The sequence below is a fragment of the Pteropus vampyrus genome, unplaced genomic scaffold, assembly GCF_000151845.1.
Source record: "Pteropus vampyrus isolate Shadow unplaced genomic scaffold, Pvam_2.0 Scaffold275, whole genome shotgun sequence".
Taxonomy (NCBI): Eukaryota; Metazoa; Chordata; class Mammalia; order Chiroptera; family Pteropodidae; genus Pteropus; species Pteropus vampyrus.
The window spans coordinates 809,562-833,842 of record NW_011889056.1 but is presented as its reverse complement, the minus strand read 5'-3'; the positions used below and the strand labels follow the sequence as shown (position 1 = coordinate 833,842).

At 43.7% G+C, this 24,281-nt stretch overlaps 1 protein-coding gene across 2 annotated transcripts; it reads right to left on the bottom strand.

Annotated features, from left to right (window-relative positions):
- Nucleotides 1–761: 761 nt before the first annotated feature.
- TKTL1 (transketolase like 1) lies at nt 762–24,281 on the bottom strand. 2 transcript variants are annotated; one of them, XM_011375554.1, is made up of 13 exons: nt 24,148–24,281; nt 20,562–20,679; nt 17,130–17,227; nt 14,680–14,871; nt 14,470–14,597; nt 13,115–13,308; nt 8,920–9,084; nt 8,413–8,569; nt 6,595–6,725; nt 4,785–4,868; nt 2,474–2,570; nt 2,219–2,338; nt 762–934 (listed from the first exon to the last, which is right to left on the bottom strand). In XM_011375554.1, the coding sequence occupies exons 1-13, from the start codon at nt 24,279–24,281 to the stop codon at nt 762–764; spliced, it is 1,791 nt and encodes a 596-aa protein (XP_011373856.1). The 2 variants fall into 2 exon arrangements, with proteins under 2 accessions (XP_011373856.1, XP_011373857.1); XM_011375555.1 differs by having other exon boundaries at nt 20,562–20,661.

The following is a 24,281-nucleotide window of genomic DNA, read 5'->3' as shown; positions in this document are numbered from 1 at the left end:
ATTTTATCAGGGAGAAACCAAATTACACAAACAAGGTACAAATGGAAAAAAGCAGCTGATTTTTAAATGCTTTATTAACAATAACAGTAACAGTAAGTAGTATCCTTAGTTGATGAATAATCGAGCTAACAATTTGGTCACTGGGCAAATGTGATGTTTCTGAGACCTCACAAAAATGCAGTGTGGAGACTAGAACTAGTTGTTTCCTCTCTTCACAGAACACCGCAAGCAGCACGGGACATCCCCAGAACTTTTACTGCTGCTGCGCAGCCTCTGCACCGTAAGAGGGTAGGTGAAGACAAACACCAGAGGCGATTCCAGGGCATCTGCAGTCACAGAGTACCCAGGGAGCTGCAGGTAGGATGGCAGCTTGTGAATTCTTGACCTGGGACAGCAGTGTGCAGCACGGTGCTATAGTGCCACATGCCCCGGGTGGCTGCTGCCTACAATTCACTTTCTTTACTTATGAGGAAAATACACACATTTAAGAAACTGTTACTCTACATTGAGCCTCAGCCCAGATATCTATAGTATTATCAGAAAACTCGGTATTAGGTGGTTGTTTCGTTAGCTCTTCTTAGGCTTAAATTCTTATAACCCACTTGAATGACTCAAAGGTGCAAGTTACACATGTATATGTAGTTATGGCTTAACAGAAAAGTAGTTAGCTAGCTTTGCTTTTAAGAAGCACAAATGATATAGATTTAAATGACGGTTTGGCAAGAAGCGTAAGACTCTTAAGACAAAAGCCAATGGCTATTTTAGTTAATCAAAATACATTTCACAGTCACTACAATGTGTCTAGCACTAATTCCAAACACATCTAGCAGGTCACCCGACTGCCCACACCGTGGCACTCCTGGCACTGACATTTGATAGACTAGGATGTCAGGCTCCATGGAAACAGCTGCAGAGACGGCCTCTCCGATGCCACCTGGGGAAGCAAGGGACATTAGGCTCTGTTCTGGAAGCGGCTGGTCAGCCTTAAAACCCCATGATATAGAGGCCTTTTGAATTTGCTGGTCCCAAGGGAAAATATCTTTCACTAGTTTTTGATTCATGGGAACAGTCATTCCCTGGCTGGCCAGAAAAGTGTTCATTTGAAACTAGTTTCCACATTGTTCCCAGCCCACCTACAAGAGGGCTCTCAACCAGGATTACTGAGTGCAGGGGTCTGTAAACTCAGATGCTGAGAGCTATCAGAAAGTGAAAATGATTAAAATCTACAAATGGACTGTACAGGAAAGAACAGCTGGCAGGCCTGAGGTGGCTAGTTTCAGAAGGGCCACTTGCAAGGTTGGCCCTCAGGTGGCATCTGGTCAGTGGGCTGGTGCAAGTCCTCTATGACATGACACTTTCCCTACTGATAAAGGTGGTCCCTTAGGAGCACCTGCTTTCCTCTGGGAGTCGGGAAATGTGGTGTGCGCATGGCACAGAGGCCCACGTGACCAGCCCCTAATACCACCCGGGGTGCTGGGTCTCAAGTGGGCTCCCTGGGTTTGTAATGACGCATTTTTCGCTACTGAAGAGGAGAGAGTGCTTGGCAGACCCCCCTCCCCATGAGGGAGGGCGGGAGCCTAAGACCTGGGGTTCTCCACCCCTGCTCTGTGTCCTGTCTTCGCAGTCCTGGCGTGTGCCCTTTCCCTGTGATAAACCTCAGCCATGAGGGCACTGGGAGCGAGCGCTTCCACAGACCCATGGTAGATCGTGGGCGGGCTCTTGGGGTCCCTGACGTGTGAACGCAGGAAGTGCCTCACCCCCTCAACTGCCCCACCTAACCTTTCCAGGCCAAACACTGCCCAGGCCCCACTCCCTGACATATTTTTCTGCATCTGCTGTGTCTTCTGCCTGCAAGGCTCTACTTTCACTTGGCAGGGGAAAAACTATTATTAATCATTCAAAACTCAAGAGCAACTGTGAAGCTTTTCACGACCCTCCCCTGCCCACAATGCTGAGTTAGACACTCCCTTGTGCTGCCAGTGAGCCGCCCAGGCCCTGTGCATTGTGCTGGGAACACTAAAATGAATAAGGGCTCCCCACCCTTAGGGAGTCAGTGTAGGTGGGCGAGAGACCCCTAAACTGATATCCTTATGAAGAGCAGTAATAAAGGCTATCGGGTGACTGGTTGACTGGAGAGATGTCCAGGAGCGCAGGGCACCTCCAATGAAGGAAAATAAAACATGTCCCGCCTGCCAAAGCAGACATTGAAAAGACTCACCTTCTGGGTGGTGATCCTCCACTGTGATAATCCGGCCACCTGTGCATTTTGCACTGGAGATGATGGTGACAGCATCCAGGGGTTTAACAGTAAATAGGTCGATGACACGAATAGAAATACCTGGAGAACAGCAATAACCAGCTTGGCAAATAAAACAGACTAAAAATAAAAAGACCAACTGGGGCCCAGGAGGCAGCCCAAACCCTCCTACCTCTCCCCAGCTGGAACTTCAACACTTAGCAACAACCAACTGACCTTCCTGGGAAAGATTCTCAGCAGCCGCTAAGATTTCATGCAGAGTAACTCCAGCTCCAATGACTGTGACCTTGTCGTCGACACTCTGGCGGACGACCTGGTATTGCACATGCAAAATAAAAGTGCTGTGGTTACTACGCACAGGTTGCATCTCAAAGTAGAGGGCACTCTGCTACACTGCTCTTCCCCGATCCTACCAACTTCAATTCAGCCCTAATAACGCACTATAAAAAAGGCTGGGTCAGCACACTGGCAGACAAAGACACACTTTCTGATAAGTCCCACTTCATGTTTGTTTTACAAATTCATCTACCTTTCCTCTTATGGTTTTCGGTGCCAAATTACTAAGTTCTTATAAAACACATCTACAAAATGACCCTTTAACGAAGAAAGTGGATTTCAAAGTGGGCCATGAAAGGCAGAGGGCCAGAGTGAGTTGTAGGCCCAAGCACCCCAGAAGGCTGACTCATACCCACCGAGGGGTCTGGGGAGGCACCATCCCTGGACTGCTTGGACATCTTCCTAGAGTGTACACACAGTTTGGACTCCACTGATAAACATGTCAACAGGGACCGTCTGGGGGCCTTTGCAACATGCTCTGTGCCAAGCATCACGCACGCCTGAGTGCCCCATAAGATCTGGGTGTGAGTGGGCCAATTCTGCTGCCAAGGGACGTGAACCTCACAGCAAGAACTCGCCCAATGCTGAGACCAGCAGCCAGGCCCATCTGATGACAAAGCCCACATTTTCAACCCCTTGCTGTTCCATAAGCAAAGACGAGGGCCCTGGCCTTTCTCAGAGTTTGGTTTCTTCCAAAGCCCCCCAACCAAAGGCATCTGGAATAAACCATTTCAGCCCTCTATGCAGGTTTCCCTACAGCTGACGGTATGGATGTTCAGGGCTTCTAAGCCACCCTATTCTCTGAGAATGTCATCTTTTCATATATACATACATATAAACACGTATGTGTGCACACCACACACACACAGTCCTATGTCCCCTTTGCAAAACTTAACCCTTGAGTTATCAATGACATGCATATTATCACACACATTTTAACTCATATACTTTACCATCAGGAAATTTACTTCATTTTGTCAGGGCAGGGCAAGTACTAGGGGTGGGGGATGGGAGAGATATAAGAAAGCTCTGAAAGCCATATGACTAGTATCAAGAACTCCCCACCACACACACTCCGGAAGCAAACATACAGCCTTGGGTTGAAATGTGAGAGTAGAGAGAACAAAACCTATAGTTAACACGACAGTGAATGCTGCAGCTCTTCCATTCAGTGCTGGCCAGCTACCTAGTGGCAGGCCATGGACTGTTCTGGATATACCTACTTTATTACGGCACTGAAACCATTCAGTGCTCGGACAATCATTCTGGAGCAGCCTAGCCCTTAGCAATCAAGTCAAATGTCACCTGTTGCTCCTTCAAGAGTGGCTATCAGCCTTTCGCACATTTAGGAGTATTAATGACATTCTAAAAGGCTTATAAAAGGAGAGCACAACACTTTCCTATGCAGTATCATCTTAACTGTGTACAATATACACAGATGCCTAGAAAAAAGCAAAAGCAAGAAAATATATTTAAACGCCAGCAAGCTCTGCTCTCTAGGCGGTGGGTACTTATTTTCTACGCAGACTGCTGGCTTTCCACAGGAACAGCCCTGAGCAGGAGGCAGAGGCCAGGATGCTGCCCGGGCTTGAACGCTGGTCTTGCTGTTCACTGAACCCTGGGCAAGCTACTCACCTTCTCTGCCCCTCATCTACAAACAGAGCTGCTCACAGTTCATGCTTCTAGGGCTTTTGTGAGAACACAGGAGACAGGAAATGCCCAGAGATGCCAGCTGTTATCAGTAGGCCTGTAGGTAAGGCCAAATCCAATGTGCGAAAACCATCTGGGGCCATGCAATGGCCAGCAGCAAAATGGTTCATGTTCCCTTTTATTCCTGGCCTTGAATATGGCAAAACCTGAACCTTAACAGATTATTCCTTTGAAATGGGTCCTATTGTTTGTTTAGCTTGAGACTGTAGTAAGTTAACTCAAATATCTTCATGTCGTTACTGCTTTATCTCTGAGAATTCAACAAAGACAGACTCTACTCAGAAAGGAGAAATGTTCAGTTCAGCCTCATATTGGCAGGACATTCCTTCCTGAGGAAAAGCAGGGAAAGGTTACGATAGACTTTTTTCAAGACTAGAACAAGGAAAGAACGAAGCTTTGTGGGGATACCTAGTGCTGGCTTTAGAACATCTCTCTGCACATGAAACGACACTAGAAGACACTGCAGCATTTCAGGTCTTACCTTGGCCTGTCCAATCCTAAAGTTTTCTCGTGGGTTGTAAATAACGGCAGTTTCTGGACGGCTGGTCCGAATGTAGCACACCCCCTAGGGTATAAAGAAAAGAAGAGCTACAGTTTAGACATCAAGCTCAATTTGCATCTAATAAGCCTTTAGAAATGGGGGAGAAGGGAGGACTGAACAGTTATTTTTACTAAAAACAAAGTGCACATTTTGGAGCAAGGGACCAGCACCTACAAGCACTGGCAAACAGGTCAGGTGTCACCTGATCCAGTTACTACTAAGCCAGGCGAAAGCCTATGCAGCACCTTGGCGGACGCCCTCAGTGACAAATTTTCCATGCTGTCATGTTCACCAATTTAGAAAAGCTTTCTCAAATACACAGTGACCTGTTCTGTCTCCATTGAACAGGATTCCAGGGCGGGAGCACCAGCTCATGTTGACCAGAAAGCCCAGAACGCGATGTTAAAGAATTACTTTTTCCTACGGTAGCTTGTAATGCTTCAACCTTAGAAATACCTTAAACACCAGAATATAAAATGACTCAGTATTTTCCCAATGAGATGTAAATAATTTTTATCAACTTGAATACGTAAGCAGAAGTATAAATGAATACTGTCTAAAGTATTTGTTCATTTACATACATTAAATCATGCATTATAAACTAGCATATTAACTTAGTAACATCTTCTGTTCGTTCCTTCCCACGTTAGGAACCAATTCTATTCTGTGTTTTTACTGAAGTAAAATTTACCCAAGTGGAATGTTTCATGAATTCTAACAAAGGTATACACCACGTAACCATCACCAAAGCCTAGATATCATTCATCTGCCAAGAAGGTCCCCTTGTGCCTCTCTTGTCACTCTTCCCACCCCAGCAGCAATCTCTATTCTGATTTGCCATCACAGCTTTGTTTTGCCTCTTCTGCACTTCCTAGAAATGGAATCCTCCAGCACGTGAGATCACTCTGTGTATGATATTCAGGCATAAAGCAATTTCCAGGATATAGTAACAAGCAAGTATACAACAACACACTGTCAGCACGCTTAGGTTTTTTCAAAGGTCAGAGAAGCAGGTCCCTACCGTGTTGCAAATGTTTAGAATGGAATTTGTGACCCACCCTGTGCCCAGGGTGGCCTGTGTAGGGGGCATGGGCAGGCGCAGGGCTGGGTGGTGAAGGGAGTCTGGTGACCGACAGAATGGTTGCAAAGGCGAAGACTGCATACCTAGCTGCCCCTGCCCATTTCTGGGCAGGAATTAGTCTGTGGTCACCTGATGCCCTCGCCTGAGACTTCAGGAGGGGCAAGCGAGGCAGAAGCCACACTCTTGCCCTTCTGTGCTGTTTCTGAAGGTGGAGCTGCGCTGGAGACCCTGGGGTTTATCTGTAGTGGAGACACACTGGCCACTCTTCAGCTTTCTGGGTGCCACGAGGCAGTGGCGGCACAGGGTGCATCTGAGGCTGGCACTTGATGCTCACTTCTGGGCACTCTTGCAGCCCTGCCAAAGGGTCTCTGCCTTAGAGCCCCAGAGTGCTCCCTGTTCTCCCCAAGTTCTCCTCACTCCAGGCCATCGGATGGGGCTTCAGTGTCCCTCTCACCCTTTGTCTTTGAATGTGTTCATGTTCAACGGGATGCATCACCTTTTTTGGGTAATGATTCTATTTTTAAAAGGAATCCCATAACCAAATTTTCTATAATGAATAATGTGACCTTTATGCTGAGAGAAAGATGGGAAAACTTCAACCATCAGTATCAAACTCGTAGCAGAGCTCAGAAGCATTTTCTGTCTGAATCAGTGTCCCCTTAAAAATACCTTGGTATTAGCTGCCAGGAACACAGCATACTCGGTCGAGACGGCATCACTTGGATAGAAAACGGTGCAGTTGGGAATTGCTCGGAACATGGCCAGATCCTCCAAGGCCATCTGGGAGGGGCTGTCTTCACCTGAGAAAACAAAGCAGTGGCCCAACGAAAACATGAGGAAGACCAAGCTAGGCCCCAGCCCTCTGCTGGATAAATAACAGCTCTTACTGCGACAGAAGGGGCACAAAACTTCTGTAGCAGAGCTCTATAAAACTGTCCAATGCTTACGTCGATACGATGCCTTATGATGACCTGTCACACATCCATCTCCCTTGAGACAGCACTAGGACACTCCAGTTTCAGCTCCTAATTGACCTACCAGATCAACAAACCAGCAGTCTCTTCTTGGACCTGACCTTCGCCAACCTCTGGTGCTTGGTCACTGGGCACTGCTGTCCAAGATGACTTGATGCTCTTCTCCTTGAGCACCAGTGGCTGACTGGGCCCCACCAAGTTTCTGCCTCTGTCTTCATTAGGAGGGTCCCTTCAGTCTCTGTCCTTCCTTCCCTGCTCTATTATCTTCTCCATCAAGAGACTGAGGTTTGTAGATTGAAGAGATCTTACTCACTTCTCAAGGCCTTCAAAGTAGCTAAGCATAACAAACCTTGGGAGTACCTTTGGGAAGCTGCTGTAACTAAGGGAGCCTTAGTATGTGTTTGGGAAGAGTTTCTGGCCAGAAATGCTGTGGAAAGAGAAAGCCCGATGTACACCAGGGGGCCTACCTCCTCCATCTAGGAAGGGGGCTATCACTGTGTATACTGCCTTGCCTGGGACAACTATCTACACTAAGAACTCCCAGTTCCTCTGAGTTGGACCTAGAACCACTTCTTCACTTCGCTGACTTATTTTGAAACTTTCCCTGTACTCAGCCCCAGGTGAAGACTCCTGCCAAGGCCCTTCCCTCTCTTCACACGGCTCTCTCCGCCTGTGTCTGGCCTATCCAGACTTCTTAGCCAGTCTAGTTCCCCCAGGGAGTTTCAGAGATGACTACCAAACGTGCACTTCCAGCCAGCCCTCCCTACCTATCCAGCATTCTAGCAGCCATTTAAGCTATCACATCTACCTAGGGCTCCTACCCCACAACAGGCACATCAGGTACCTTTTCGGACTCCCCCACCTGTCAGCAATGTGACTTCTTTCTTCAGACTTTCTCAGATTCACTCTTATTTTCTATCCACTGCTAATGCACACCATATTTCAACCCTCTTCTGGCTTCCCTGTGCCCACTGTTTCCGCCCAGCTCTTCCTGCCAGGTTAACACCTAGAGAGCTGTGTCTTTCCTCAGCCTCGCTCCCTGGCCACAGGATTCTCAAGGCTTCCCATCCCACCCAACTGCACCGCTCCACCCAGGCAGATCCCTGGCAGGCTGTGCTCTTCACTTCCCTGCGCCCATTCTGCTTATCCCCATTTAGACTAAAGCAACTACACGAAGAGCAGAAAGGGATGCTCTAATGCCGGGTGGCCCTATTCATACTCAGTACGTGGCTAGACACGTTAAGAAGTACTCAGGACAGACCACTGTTTCTCGATGACTACAAGAGTGAGCATTTTACTGTAACATCAAAAGATCTGCTCAAATGCTACCTATAGTATCTGAAACTTTTAAAACATAATATGGCTTAAAAAAACTTTTAAAACATAATATGGCTTAAAAAAAGTTACAAATGATCAAATGTTATGAAACTCAAAGTACATTGGCAATTCAACTGCTCACATAATCTTTATAAAGTAGAAAGGCTATCAATATGATGGCACTGAAAACTCATACCAATGGATACCCCGCCGTGGGACCCAATAAGGTTGATGCTGGCTTGAAACATGGCTCCCATCCGGATCTGATCAAACGCTCGGGTCAAAAAGGCAGCAAAGGTGCTAGCGAAAGCAATGGTCCGACCACGGTCGGTGCATCCCAGGGCCACGCTCACCTGGAACGCCAAGAAGGTGAATCAGAACATCCCTGTACCCCGGCCCTATCACCCCTAACAGCCTCCCTTTCCCGCTTCCAAGAATAGTGTGTGGCTCCCGGGATAATTCTTGCTCAGCACCATCCCCAAAAGCATGTATCCAGGGAACGTTCCTTCCAGCAGTCCTGGAAACCACCCCTCAGACCCTGGCTGGCTACTCTCTACCTGTTTCCCTGAAGACTTTTTTCCTTCCGGTTCCTTGGCTTTTATAAATGGAAAGAAAGACTGTAAGGTGGGCTGGGTCTTCTATGTCCAGTGGGCCACTGTTAATCAGTGAAAAGACCCAAGAGGGGGGCCCACAGCACACGCACCATGTTTTGCTCAGCAATAAAACACTCGATGAAACGCTCAGGGTGCTCCTTCTTGAATATCTCAGAGAAGGTGGCGATCTTGCTGTCGCTGTCCAGCACAACAACTCTATCATTTGCATGGCCCAGCTTAGCCAGAGCCAAACCGCATGCTCTGCGAGTAGCTACCTGCAAGAGTCACACAGTAGAATTTCTTAGAATGGATTTAGGTAATATTTTGTAGAATTGCATATTATCTTTTAAATTATTTTTTATTTTCCAATTACATTTGACATTTAATACCACTTTAGTTTCGGGTGTGCAGCACAGTGGTTAGGCATTTACATAATTTATGAAGTGATCCTCCCCAGAATAAGTCTTATACCCACCTGGCACTATAATAACTATAGCTATCACATTACTGACTATATTTGTTCCCTATGCTGTACTTCATATCCCGTGACTATTTTGTAACTACCAATCTGTACTTCTTAATCCCTTCACCATTTTTACCCAGTTCCCCATCTGGAAACCACCAATTTATTCTCTGTATCTATAAGTTTGCTTGTTCTTTAGATTCCACATATACGTGAAATCATGTGGTATTCATCTTTCTCCGTCTAAATTATGTCACTTAGCATAATACCCTCTAGGTTCATCCATGTTGCTGCAGCTGGCAAGATTTCATTTTTTATGGCTTACTAATATTCCATTGTATATATGTACCACGCCTTCATCCAATCATTCACTGATGGACGCCCACGTTGCCTCCATGCCTTAATGATTGCAAATGTTACAGTGAACATAGGAGTGCACATATCTTTTCGAATTAGCGTTTTGGGTTTCTTCAGATAAATACTCAGAAGTGGAATTGCTGACTCATAAGGCGGGTTCTATTTTTAATTTTTTGAGGAAGCTCCAGGCTGTTTTCCATAAGTGGCTGTACCAATCTGCAATCCCACCAACAATGCACGAGGATTAATTGTCATCTCTCCTAATGAATAAAAAAAATTTCTGACTCACTAATAATCTCCTTTAGGGTCATAAAAATGGATTGGCTAGCCAATCTTAAATCTATACTTGGCTCACCGAATAGCAATTTCTCAAAAATAAATTTATTCTTCTGTACTATTCATATAGTTGATTAAAAAATTTAAATTTCCCAAAATGCAAATACCTCTGTGACTTTTCAGCTATAAAACTGTTAATGTTGAAAAAAATAAAATGTGGAACTTGAGAATCCTAATACCGATAAAAAAGAATTCTATTAGGACAGTTTGAGATTGGACTGAATTTATGAATTTAGGGGAGAACCAAATCTTTACAATATTTTTTCTATTAAGAACAAGTTTTTTCTTGTCCTCAGAATCTTAAACACAGAATTACCATGTAACCCAGAAATTCCACTCCTAGTTATATACCTAGGAGAAAAATACGTTTATATAAAACTTGTATACAAATGTTCATTGCAGCACGATTTACCATACCCAAAAAGTAGAAAGAACCCAAATATCCATCAATAGATGAACAAAATGTGTGGTATACCCATAAAATGGAGTATCTGTACATGCCACATGGTAAATCTCGACAACATTGTGCTAAGTGAAATAAGACAGACATGAAAGTTCACACGTTATATAATTCCATTTATATGAAATGTCCGGAATAGGCAAATCCAGAGACAGAAAGTAGATTAGTGGTTACTAGGGGATGGGTAAGAACAGAGAGTAACTACTACTGAGTAAGGGGTTTCTTACTGGGGTGATGAAAACGTTGTAAGATTGAGTGTGGTGATGGCTGCACAATTCTGTCAAGATGCTAAAAACTATTGAACTGTACACTTCGTAAATGGGTGCATTGTATAGTGAGTTATATAGCTCAATAAAGCCGCCATAAAAACAACAAAGTTTGACCCTTCAGTTATTTGTCATTCATCCACCCCAAAATATTTTTTAAATTAAGCAATTCATATAAACAGTACAAAATTCAAGTTATAAAAGGATATCAAGTGAAAAGGCCTCCTTCACCTCACTCTCCTGTCCCCCCAGCCACCCAGTTCCCACCCCAGAGGTAAGAGGAAATGACAGGTCCACGCAGCAACCTTTCAGGAATGGTCTACACAGAAATACTGGGTGAGCATGTTGTATGTACAAGGCAGGGGAGCTTCTTTTAGTGCTATAATTTTAAAAGCATCTTAATATGTAGATCTCATATAAATTCTTTGTTTTTTAAAGTTTTATTGCCATTATTAATGAGATCATCTTTCCATTTTGTTAATATAAGAAAGGAATTAATCCTTGTAGATCAGTTTTGCTACAAGCTCTCTTATTGGACTCTTCTTACTTCTAACCATTTCTGGTTGATTCTCTTCAGTTTTCCAGATTTACAATTCTATCACCTGCAAATGCTGATAGGCTTGCCTGCTTCTTGGCAGGACTCAGTTTTTTAGACTGTTATTTAACTGCATTGGCTGGCACTTCCAGAGTGGGGCTTAATCTCTGCCAGGTTAATGAGATATTTTTACATTAGGTATAAATAGGGTTCCAGATTTAAGATACCTAGATTGTCCTACTTTGTTTTAGTAAGAGGTTACTTAAAAAAAAACAGGAATGAATTTTATGAACTGCTTTTGTTTCCATGTATCAAAATTCCCCCTCCCAATTACAGATGAATCATGCACATTACTAATTTGAACTTCACTACTTTGTATATTTCTTTTAATATACTAATGAAGTTAAGATTAGTATTTTTCTATGGCTGTTTATCTACTTAAGTGTTTTTTTTTTTATCTTTTAAACTCAATTCTGGTATTTTATGTATTCTTAAAATGGTCCATTTTTTACAGGTTTTCATATCGATTACTAGAATTGAATAGTTTTCTCATAATTTTCTGAATGTTCTCTACATCTGATTATCTCTTCTTATAATTTTATACATATATATAAACTTTTTAAGTAAACTAGCTAATGACTTGTCTACTATATTAGTAATTCAGCGAGCCAACTTTTATTTCCTATTCATAAAATATGTCTTTCAAAAAATGAAAAGTTCCCATAATTTCACCTTTCACACAGAAATATCACTTTAATTTGCTGTTATTTCTCCAAATATCCTTTTTAATGCCTTTTAATATATGATGCCCCCTTTTAAGATTTTCCACATGAAAATAGAATTATACTCTACACTGCTCTGCAACTTCAAAAACGTTTAATAATAATTTGGAAAATAAGTAATTTGGGCATGCCCTTAGCTTTTTCTTTTTGCTGGGTCATTTCCAATTTTGCACAGGTATTTCTGTAGGATAAATTTCTGAGCTGCACTGCTACTTTTGAGGCTGTGAACAGATGAAGCATTAACACATATTGCCAAATCACCCTTCATTAATGTGCACTTCTTCCTTATTAACTTTCTTCCGCTTTTTGTTTTCTCATTTCTTAAGTAGTCAATTCATTTTTAACCTGTATCACAATTTTAATCCACATTACCTGCCTGAGGAAACAAAAGCAACACTCAGAACGTCCCCTAATAAATAAGGAAAATAACGGAGGGCCAGAAAATATTTCCTTCCTCCTAGGATTGCCACCTCGTTTCTTTATATCCAGAAGACCATGCCTATTTTGGGTGTGTTGTAATTAATAATATACCAGAAGGCAGGCTATAAAAAATGATAAAAAAAATGAAAAGGCTTTATGTTCAAGATTTCATGCCTAATTTGTTCCCTTTCTGAAAAACTGGTCTTTGATGAATTGGCCCACTTCCTTGAGTAATCCAGGGAATAAGTTCAAAAGATTGGCTTAGCCAGGTCCCCATCCTTAGAGCAGACATAGAATTGTTTTATGCACAGTAGACTGCAGAACTGCAAACTGAATTTTGGAAGCAAGCAAAAGCTACACAGCACTGAGTGCTAATAAGTAGCAATTGACTAATAAGAAAACTCAGACCTAAGTTTGAAATCAAATGATAAACATTAGAGATAGTAAAAGAAAAGGTAAACCCATTTTTTGAATTTTTATATGAGTTTATCTGAGCCAAAACTGAGGACATATGCTAGAGAGCAATATCTCAAATGCTCCCAAAGTAAACCCATTTTTATTGCTTATAACCATTAGTTAAATGTCATGCCATCTAATAATTGGTTTATCTGTGGAGATCAGATCAGAGTAAATGAAGAGTCCTGTGGATTTAGGAAGAAAAGCAAAGAACAAAGCTGTTTGCCTACCCTGTCACCGACTTCGTAAGCTGGTGGAGAGGCCATCTCTATGTCCGTGATGTTGATCTGAGGTGAGTCTTCAATAGGGGGTTTTGGTTCGAGACTCCTGGTGGTCTGTATCTGGCTCTCAATCAGTTTGATAATTGCATCTGCTCTTTCTTTTGGCATTGGCTTTCCATGCCAACTTTCTGCATCTTCGACACCTGCAATCAAAGAAATTAAAGACGTTTGACCATAAATATTTAATGAGCGCCTATCAGGTCATTCGAAAGACATCCTGATGGAAAAGATGTCAGCTAAGGACTCAGAGGGAGCCTGAAATGGAATTGCACTCCCAGAGAAAAGCCTGGACAAAGGCCCACTGGCTCATGTGCTGGTGAATAGAGGGAGATGAGGCGGAAGAGAAAGGCAGGGCAGACCATGTAGGATCCCATGGGTATAAGGAGTTTTATCCAAAGCAAAATGGGAAACCACTGAAGGGTTGGGGTGGGGGACGTGACTGATCAGTTCCCTGTTGTAAAAAGATCACCGCAGTAGCCCTGTGGGTACTGGCTTGTGGAGAGTGCAGTTAGAGATGGCAGGAGTCTGGGTGGGAGAAATGGAGAGCATTGAACAGATCTGAGATATACTTTAGAGGCAGAATCAGTTAGAACTGATAATGGACTCGGTACACGTATAGGAGGCATAAAAGGGAGAGGCAAGGATGATTTTCAGGTTTCTGCCAGGAGGAAATGGGTCAAGGGCTCATTTCCTGAACTGGGGAGTACCAGGGTAAAACTATTTTGGGGAGGAGTCACAAAAGTTTTATTCTAAAATGTCGACATTAATAACACAACAGGAATCACATCTCTTGTGTCAGCTTTGAAATCTGCAAGTTAAGACTTTCAAAACCCCCTCCTTCCCCAGGCCCTCAGTTCCCCAGCTACCTTTCCTGCAGGTACTGCTTTACTAGTTGCCTGCATGTTCTCCCTAATAATGTAGGCATAAGCAAGTGTGTGTGTGTGTATACACCCTTATTTCCTATCTGCTCCTACACGTAGCAGCACTTTCTTACTCTGCACTCCCGTGGAAATTATTTCCTGCCAGTCCTCTAACTGATGGACTATCCCCCTAGCCACCACTACCATGCAGGCAGAAAACCACTGCTCACTTGCTGGGGGTCTGAGCTTCCCCCTGACTGTAACCAGACATTCTATCTATCAAAGCCAAGGAGAGAAACAGCCTCCAGCACATATTTCAGGCATGGTCACTGTGCACTGAGTCTGTCTGCCCAGCCAGCCTGAGTCTCCCTCTGCCTTGTCTTTTGTGCAAGGCAAATGTTTTTAATAACCCCAGGCGGGAAAAAAAACAAAACACTTGTTTACTTGGAGTGCCCCGGCCCTTGAAAGTCTTGGCAACTATAGCTGTGGGCTTGTTCTTCACTTGAGTGGCTTGCCAGAACACTTGACACAGTGCCTCTACATCACGGCCATCCACCACGTAAGTATTCCACCTGCCAACCAGGAAGGAGACCCAGTTATAAGACGAAGAGGAGATGGGGCAGAAATTGATGACATAAAATAGGACATAGTTACCCAAAGGCTTCACAGCGCTTCTGATAGACGTCTATGCAGTGCTCAAGGGGCAAGACGCCACTGTGGCCTACGCGGTTCACATCGAAGATGGCCACAAGGTTGTCCAGATTGTAGTGGGAAGCGAAGGCCAACGCTTCCCAGACGGAGCCTTCTGAAGACTCACCATCTCCCACGAGGCAGTACACCCGGTAGCTGGGGCAAGCCAAGACAAGGTTAGTACCCCTCATGGGGCTCTTTGGAGCCACTTGAGCAAATATGTTTCATGGAGAGAAACAAAGGAACAGACTGATGTGGCTGCTTGAGAGCATCAGGTTCCTAAGACCGTTTTCCTCACCCTGTCCAAACTCAACATTGAGGAAACACAGCTTTTAAAGTGTGTTTAAAAAAAAGACCCCCCCCCCCCAAAAAAGGCTAAAGGAGCTCATCACCACCGAACCAGTATTACAAGAAATGTTAAAGGGACTTTTTGAAGAAGCAACAGCAGCAAAAATATGAATAAGAAAAAAGCAATAACTACAATAATTACTTTAAATATAAATGGATTACGTGCTCCAATTAAAAGACATAGGTGTCTGAATGGAGAAGGAAAAAATCTTAAAAAAAAACCCTATATGCTGTCTACAAGAGACTCACTTTAGATGAGACACACACAGACCAAAGGTAAATGGATGGAAAAAGATATTTCATGCAAATGAAAACAAACAAAAAAGCTGGGATAACAATACATATCAGACAAAATACTTTAAAACAAAGGCTATAAGAAACAAAGAAGGATCCAGCAATTCCACTTCTGGGTATTTATCCGAAAAAACCCAAAACCCTAATTTGAAAAAACATATGCATCCCTATTGTTTGCTGTAGCATTATTTACAATAGCCAAAATATGGAGGCAACCTGGGTGTCATCAATGACTAAATGAATAAAGAAGAGCTGGTACATATATACAATGGAATATTACTCAGCCATAAAAAGGAATGAAGTCTTGCCATCTGCAACAACATGGATGGATCTAGAGAATATTGTTAAGAGAAATAAGTCAGACAAAGATAAGTATCATACGATTTCACTTATATGTGGAATCCAAAAAAACAAATGAATAAAACAGAAACAGACTCATAAAGAGAACAAACTGATGGTTGCCAGATGGGAGGGGGTTTGGGAGGTTGAATCAAAAAGGGGAAGAGATTAAGTACAAATTGGTACTTAGAAAACAGTCGCAGGGATGGAGAGTACAGCATAGGGAATCTAGTCAATACTGTATTAACTATGTATGGTATCTAATGGGTACTGGACTTACCAGAGTGATCACTTAGTAAGTTACAGAGAAGTTTAATCACTATGTTATACATCTGAAACTAATACAATATTGTATGTCAATTGTGATTGAAAAATAATTTTAAAAAACCTTGGGTCTCATAAGATGGGCTCCACCTTTCACTAGTTTTCTCATCCCATCTGTAAAGGCTATGCCACTTCTCTGGGTTCAACAAACAAGAGGTGATAGGGAGAAAGCAGCTCCCTTAAACACCCAAACATTTACATCATATACAGTTTCTTGGTAAGCTCCATTTTAAGCACTGCCACCTACTTCTGATCTTACAAATTTACAATAATCATAACAATCAAAACATTCTACCTCAAGAGCATTATGTTGTTGTAAATAGTTAATTCCTCCGCAGCAGAAACATGACACACACCAATAAAACAATGCAGACCCCACAAAAATGCTGTAAGTGAAGTTTAAAAAAGTGATTAACTGCAGGATAGGGACTAATAGAGGCAATAACGAGCAGTAAAAAATGTTAACTGACTTACGGGAAATGGAGTGAGGCAGCTGCCTTAGTGGAGGAAGCACGAATTGCCTCCAGAGAGGCCACCTAGGCTCAAACTGGGGACTGAAGGGCTCTGGACTCAGGCACACCAGGGTAGTCACGGGAGTAGAAGATGCACACTACCATGACGAACCCTGCCCTCGTCCTGTCACCTGCCCCCACCTTGCTCCCCTATCACCATCAGCTGGGCACATGCCCCTGCAAGAAAGGCACTGATCTACCTGTCTTCAGAAAGGTGGAACCACCCCAGAGAAAAAGACCTTTGATTAACATTTAGGGGTCCTTAATGCAAAGGCAAATATGCCACCTGCTCATTCTGTAGTAAAGCTCAGTAAGAGATGGAAAACAGAAAGACGTCTCTCTCAGGAAAGACTAGAGTCTTGATGAACTGGTTTTCATACTGCAGGCAGCACTTTGAACCCAACCAGAGACACTTAGAACCCCACCAGAGATGCTAGAACAGTTTCCAGAAGTGCAATTTCTTTACTGTGTGAACGCTTGGTAACCTGAACTTTCAAAACAATCACTGTCTTCCCAAACTAATGAGCTATAAATGAAGCCAAAGTGCCTGGGGAGTAGGGTGGGAACAGTTAAGTGGTTTCTGGGGATGTGCCTTACCTGGCCCTGTCAAAGTACTTGCCAGTATACGCCATTCCACATGCAGCCCCGAGTCCTTGTCCAAGCCATCCGGTTGCCACATCAACAAATGACAGTCTCTGTAAGAGAAAGGACCAAATGAACCTAGGTGCATCTGTAGAACATGGGTATCAGGAAGTTGAGTGTCAGGCCAACTTCTGGCACCAAGCATAGGCAGCTCCTCAGAGTGGCCCCTCCTCCCATCCTGTGGAGTGACTTCCTCTTCATTACACTCAGATCAACATCACAGACAGGGGAGCCATAGGTAATAAATGCAATGTTGCAAGGGTGACTGGAGCTTTGGGAACGTAGAGATTTTCCTCCACATGGCAGCCTAAACAGAGCACAAGAGCAAAGCAAAAAACCTAAGCATGCGCCTTGCCATCCATCAACACACAAACCAAATGTTCATCTTTTTGGAGAATACAGGATCTTAAGATACACTGAACTTATTCATCACTTCCACTGCCACCATCTTGGTCTGGCCACAAACATGTCTCCCTTCCATCACTGCAGTGGCCTCCCTGCTCCTCCATAGCCATTCTCAGCATAGCTACCAGGGGGAGCCTGTTAAAACCTAAGTCCACTCATAGCTCTCTACCTAGAACTGTCCAAGGTCTCATCACCTTGTGCCAAGTAGAGCCCAAGTTCTCACACCGACCTGTCCACGCTGGCCTCCATCACCTTTTATCCTCCCAACCCCACCACTCTGGGTGCACTGGCCTCCTTGCTGCCCCTTGAATGCACTGGGTACAGACCTACCTCAGGGCCTTAGCACTTGCGGCTTTCTCTTTCCCAAGTACTCAGTGCTTGTGCCTAAATAGGTACACAACTCATTTCCTCACCCCTTCCAAATCTCTGCTTGAATGTCAGCATCAAGGCCTTCCTGGACCATCTCTTTCAATTACTACCCCCTACCCTTCTACTTCTCTTGGATCCAGGATACTCAGCCTCATCTGAAATGCTAGCTATCTATTAACAGGTTTCTTGTCTGTCCCCTTCTCCATTCAAGCAGAGATTGGTGTGTGCTGTCACTACCATAGATGAGTACTTGTCAGTCTCAGGTTCCTCTCCTTTCCTTCTCCACCTAATTCCTCTGCTCCTCCCAGGGCTCTTGACCTTCCCGTTCTCCACAGCTTTGGGCCCCCAGACTCCCCCTCCATTTTGCATCTCCCCCACATACCTATCCCACTCAAGTCTCTAATGACACCTTTAGCTCCATCCTCCTCCCTATGGCTCCTACCTTACTCCTGGAACAAATTCTGGCTCCCAGTTGCCTTGCATGCCCTTGGACTGTCTGGGCACTCAGACCAACTTTGCTTCTCCCTGGCTTTAAAGTGAGGCAAGTGAAATCACCTCCTCAAAGCTTCACTCAGGCATCAGGAGGCTGTAGAATTGAGAAGACTGGTGGGGGCACAAGCATGATGCTGGCATGGCGGAAGTGTTCCTACATGGGTTCCTTTCTCTTCTCCAAGAACCCTTATGCTATGGAGGGAGACACTCACAATTGAAAGTGGCCAAAAGCTAGAATAAAGATGTGTACGACGTGCTACATGCACCTAGAAAAGAAAGATTTCTTTTTCACGTTGTCATCTTTGTTCCAGCACAAAGAACACTTCGAAAACAAGCTTACAGAAAAGTCTTCTGGTTACTTTGCAGGCCACCTTGGCTGGAGAAAACAAATGTACTGATAAACACACATGTCTGGGGGTGGTGTGGGGGCATTGCAAACCCCCCTCCCCAGCCTTCAGCATCGTGAGGGCTCTAAGGGAAACCAAGCACCTTACAATGACACTGCCAGACTTCAAAAGTTAGCCCTCTAATGAAGTTGTCTGCGTTAGACACTCGTGTCCTGGGAACACTGATCATGTGAACCCTGGGCTCCTCTACCTGTAGTGGGTCCATTTACACCATTCCCAGCCAGAGCCAAAGTGGACCACATTCTTGTGTTTTCTCTTTTCTTCCAATTTTAACTGCTGCTTAAATCTGATGAACACAAATTCTGGCAGCTGAAACAGTGCCCAGCCTGCTACTGCACACCAGAAAGCACCTTTATTCCTCTAAGGCCAATTATTCCAAACATCTGATGGGCTAGCAGTGGTAATGGAGTAGTCTAAGCACCTTTCCTTTTTCTAAAGTGGAGACCTGAACACTCATACTGTCTCTGTACACCCCTATTTGTTTGATGTTTATTTTCAAGGAAGTTCTAGTTTGTAGAGAAGCTGGAAGAAGAGTACGATGGAGTCCCATGTGCTCTTCACCTAGATTCACCAACTGTTACTAATGAACCACTTTTGCTTCATCTCTTTCTACACATTTTACTTATCTTTCACCAAACCTTGTTCGAGATTACGTTTCAGATACCAAGATGAGTCATAACTACAACCCCAGATACTTTGGCCTGATCCCTATTCTGACTTTGTCTTTAAACTACTTCCTGCTGCCCACATCTGAGGTTTCTGTTTTTACCTGGTGCTCTATAAACTGAGTTTTGAATGATTTGATAAAGACGCAGCAAACTTTCGGATAACATTAAAAGAACTCCAGCCTTCTAGATTGACCTTGCTTTTAACACCCCTTTTCTTTCCTGTCCCTCAATGTCATGAGGTACCTGGCACTATACCTAGTCTAATGAGAAAGTCCCCCATTGGTGTTAAGTCATAGCTGCAGAAATGGAAGAGAAAGATGACGGACAGGGGTGGAATGTCCCTCCAAATTCAATCAATTTTCTTTGAGCTTAGCAAGTTGGATCTGCTGATGTTGCCCACCTCTGTCCAGGTGGCAGAGGATGGGGACATCATGACTCTGCCTGGGGGGCTTTAGTGCTAGCTGATGTGAGGAGGGGCACCATCAAAGGAAAGGAAGGGCAGCCAGTTGCCACAAGTCATCCTTCCCACCACGCAGTCCTCACTAGAACGCCCTTTAGACCTTTATAGAGTGTGATGGTCTGAATGTTTGTGCCCTCCCTCCCAAATCCATGTTGAAAATTTAATGCCCAAGGAGATACTATAAGGAGATGAGGCCTTTGGGTGGTGCTTAGATCATGAGAACAGAACCTTCAAGTATGGGATTCGTGTCCTTATAAAAGAAATCCTAGAGAGAACACTTCTACTATGTGAGAATACAATGAGAAGTCTGTGGCCAGGTAGAAGGCCCTTACTAGAACATGACCATGATGGTGCCTTGATTTTGGACTTCATCTCCAAGGCTGTGAAAAATAAATTTCTATTGTTTATAAACCATCCAGTCCACGGTATTTTGTTACAGCAGCATGAATGAACTAAAATGTGAGACAAAGAAAGAACCAAAAGGATAAACAGAGCCCATTTCAGGCCTTGTTGCCACATGGTGGCTTTAAAAACAAGTTTAAGAAGTAAGCATCTGAGCAGGCTCTGGGCTCCCATGCCAGCTTACCTTGGAGAGGATGAATCGATCATTGTCTGGGTTCTCTGGCTCTGCTTGTTTATATCTCATGACGTAGAAGAACAGCACAGACATGATCTCAGCACCACTGCTGCATGATGTGGGGTGGCTGAAAAACAGACATGGCATAGGTCATTCTCATAAGTAAGGGACACGGTGCATGAGAAGGCTTTTCAGCACATGGTCTCCTCAGACTAGAAGCACCAGTCATTACTTCCAGCCCTGGAAGAATCCAGACAAAGGAAAGGGATGCAGGGCCACTGCCTCCCAAGCTCGCAGCTTTCAAAGATACTTTAAGGCCCAGTAACTTCATAGCCTCTCTTCCTGTGGAAAGCGAGACCTCCAAGGCCAGTCTCCTTCTATCAATGGAGCACCTAGGTACTTGGGGCAAGTTTACCTGATGACTCCGTAAACACTTAAACATTTTTCCACGCTTGAATTCATTTGTGATATCGTTAATCATAAAGACCATGAAGTAGAAACAAACCCATGCAAATATGGTCAACTAATATTTGACAAGGCAACCAAGAATACTCAATGGAGAAATAGTCCCTTTAATAAACGGTGCTGAGAAAATTGAATATTCATGTGTAAATAAATGAAACTAAACCCTTATCTTACAATACTTGCAGAAATTAACTTGAAATGAATTAAGAATTAAAGGTAAGTCTGGAAACCATTAAATTCCTAGGAGAAAACAGAAAAAAAGCTCCTTGGCATAGATCTCTGTAATGACTTTTTGGATGTCACCTACAGCTCAAGTAACAAAATAAAAATAAACAAATGGGACTACACCAAACTAAAACTTCTGCACAGCAAAGGAAATCATCAACAAAATGAAAAAGACAATCTACCATATGGGAAAAATATTTGCAAACCATATCTCTAAGGGATTAATATCCAAAAAATATAAAATACTCATACAACAGCAAAAAAAAAAAAAACAATTAAAAATGGTCAAAGGACCTGAATAGACATTTTCCCAAAGAAGATATTCAAATGGCCAACAAGTAAATGAAAAGTTGCTCAATATCACTAATCATCAGGGAAATCCAAATCGAAACAACAGGAAGATATCACCTCATACCTGTTAGAATGGCTATCATGAAAAAGACAAAAGATAAGTGTTGGTGAGAATGTGGAGAAAAAAGAACCCTTGTTCACTGTTGGTGGGAATGTAAATTGGTGCAGCCACTATGGAAAACAGTATGGAAGACCCTCAAAAAATTAAAAATAGAATTACCATATGATCCATCAATTCCGCTTCTAGGAATAGATCCAAAAGAAATGAAAACACTACGTTGAAGAGATATCTGCACCCCCCCCATGTTCACAGCAGCATTATTTACAATAGCCAAGACATGGAAACAACCTAAGTGTCCATGGAATGTATAAAGAAGATGTAGTACATGTATACAATGAACTATCATTCAACCATAAAAAAGAAAATTATGACATTTGCAACAACATGGATGGACCTTGAGAGCATTAAGTGAAATAAATCAGACCAAAAAAAAAAAAACAAACCCCGAATATCATATGATTTCACTTATATGTAGAATCCAAAACAAACAAAAAAAAGACATCATCAGACTCATGGTACCAGACGCCGGGGTTAGGGGAAGGGGAACTGGAGGTAGGTGATCAAAAGGTAGGAACTCCCAGGTAGAAGATAAACAGGTACCAGGGATGTAATGCACAAGATGACTACAGTTAACGCCACTGTGTGGTACATTTGAAAGTGGTTAAGAATTGTTAAGATCCTAAGAATTCTCATCAGAAGGAGAAAACAATTTAAAAATTTTTTTATCTGTATTAAATGGATAACTAAACTTATCGTGGTACTCGTTTCATAATATATGTAAGTTAAATCATTACACCCTATACCTTAAACTTATACAGTGCTGTCAGTTGTATCTCAATACACCTAGGGGAAAAGTTTTTAAAAAAGAAACACCATGAAGATCCCATTCTACTACCTAAAATGAATTTTATTAAGAGGGGACAGAAACCAATTCTCTGGAGCCCTGCCCCAACTGTTGGAAGAGTAAGAATTCAGCCTAGCTTGTGTGTATTAACAATCTCTTTTAAAGTTTCAGAATATAGAAAATGGAGACTTAAACCTCCTGCCTTGCAAGGATGCTTTGAATTTAAAAATTGTTAGACCTATAGAAAATGCAAACCATTAATTCTGAAGGTGAAAGGAGCAAAATGAAAGTGTAAAAATCATCCAAAAAAAGACAGGTCTTAAACAACCAATGGGCCAAAGAAAAAATCACAAATTAGAAAACAACATACCAAAATTTGTGAGATGCAGCAAAAGCAGTGCTAGGAGAAATTTATAGCTGCGAACGTATTAAAAAAGAAACACCTCAAATCAAAAACCCAACTTTACAATTTCTGAATTAGAAAAAGAACTAAACCCAAAGCTACCAGAACAAAAAGGTTAAGAGCATAATTAAAATAACTAGGAAAACAAAAAATCGACAAAAGTTGGTTCTTTGAAAAAATTAACAAAACTTTAGCTAGATTGGTAAATAAAAACAGGGAAATTACTAAACCAGATTTGAAATTACTAATTGTTTCAGAAATAAAAATAAGGACATTACTACCGATTCCACAAAAATAAAGACTACAAAAAGTACTGTGAACAACTTTACGTCAATAAATGGGCTAGCCTAGAAATTTCTAGGAACAGTAAACTTAAGACTGAATCACAAAGAAATAAAAAATCAGAATAAACCCATTACGAATAAGGAAATTGAGTCAATATTCAAAAACCTGCCTGACAAAAACTCTGGACCTGATGGCCTTATTGGTGAATCCCATCAAATTTCTAAACAATGAACGTCACTCCTCAAACTCTTCCGAAGAAACTGAAGAACATTTCAAATCCTTCTGAAGCCACCACTGTCCTTATACACTAAAACCAGACAAACACCTAACGAGAAAACCGCTAACATTTTTTAGGAATACGGACGCGAAAATCTTTAACAAAATGCAGGGAGACCCAACGGCCCCCCTTTTAGGCCTTAAATTCTTTAAATTTCCATGTGCTGGCGTTTCGGGACCCGGACGTCGAGAGCAAAGCGCAGGGTCCTCCCCTCCCAACTCAGGATTGCCTCCGCCCGCCGTCCCGCCCCGCCCCGCCCCCGCCTACCGGGCTCGGTACGCCCCGCCCCCTCGCCGGCGGGCCCAGCGCCCCGCCCCGCCCCCCTCCCGGCCCGTCGGGCGGCCCAGCTCCGCCGCCCCGTCGGTCAGCCCGGCCGCCAGCCCGCCCCCCTCGCCCGGCCGGCCCGTCGGCCCGTCGGCCCACCCGCGTCGCTTCTGGGGGGCTACCAGCTTCAACCACAAGAGGGCATCTTAGTGTGGGTGCCTGAGCACGAGGCTGGCCTCTAAGTCAGCCAACGGCAGCCATGTCTGGCTAGTATCTAGGGGTGGTAGCCGAGACCCAGTAGCCCTAAATCGGCCCACTACAACCAAGCCCACCCAGGCCGGACGCCTCCCTCTGCTCACGCCGCCATCGCTGTTGGGGCTACCGCTCGGCGCCATGAGGGCTTCGACGAAGGGGCCTTACCCGAAGCTCGAGGCGCACGTGGCCCTGATGGAGTGGATGCGCAGACGATTGGCCATGTCCCGCAGCACCTGGACAGTTTTGGCGTCAGGCTTGCCTTCTTCGGCCATGTTAGCGCTCGCCTCAGCACCAGCCAT

What these genes read in the sequence shown, in the direction of transcription:
- TKTL1 (XM_011375554.1), bottom strand. Translation starts at nt 24,281, where the DNA reads ATGGCTGGTGCTGAGGCGAGCGCTAACATGGCCGAAGAAGGCAAGCCT. An exon ending in ACGTGCGCCTCGAGCTTCGG is followed by an intron (nt 20,680 to 24,147) that starts GTAAGGCCCCTT and finishes TCTGTTTTTCAG; the next exon opens with CCACCCCACATCATGCAGCA. An exon ending in TGAGAATCTTTCCCAGGAAG is followed by an intron (nt 2,339 to 2,473) that starts GTCAGTTGGTTG and finishes GCTGTTCTCCAG; the next exon opens with GTATTTCTATTCGTGTCATC.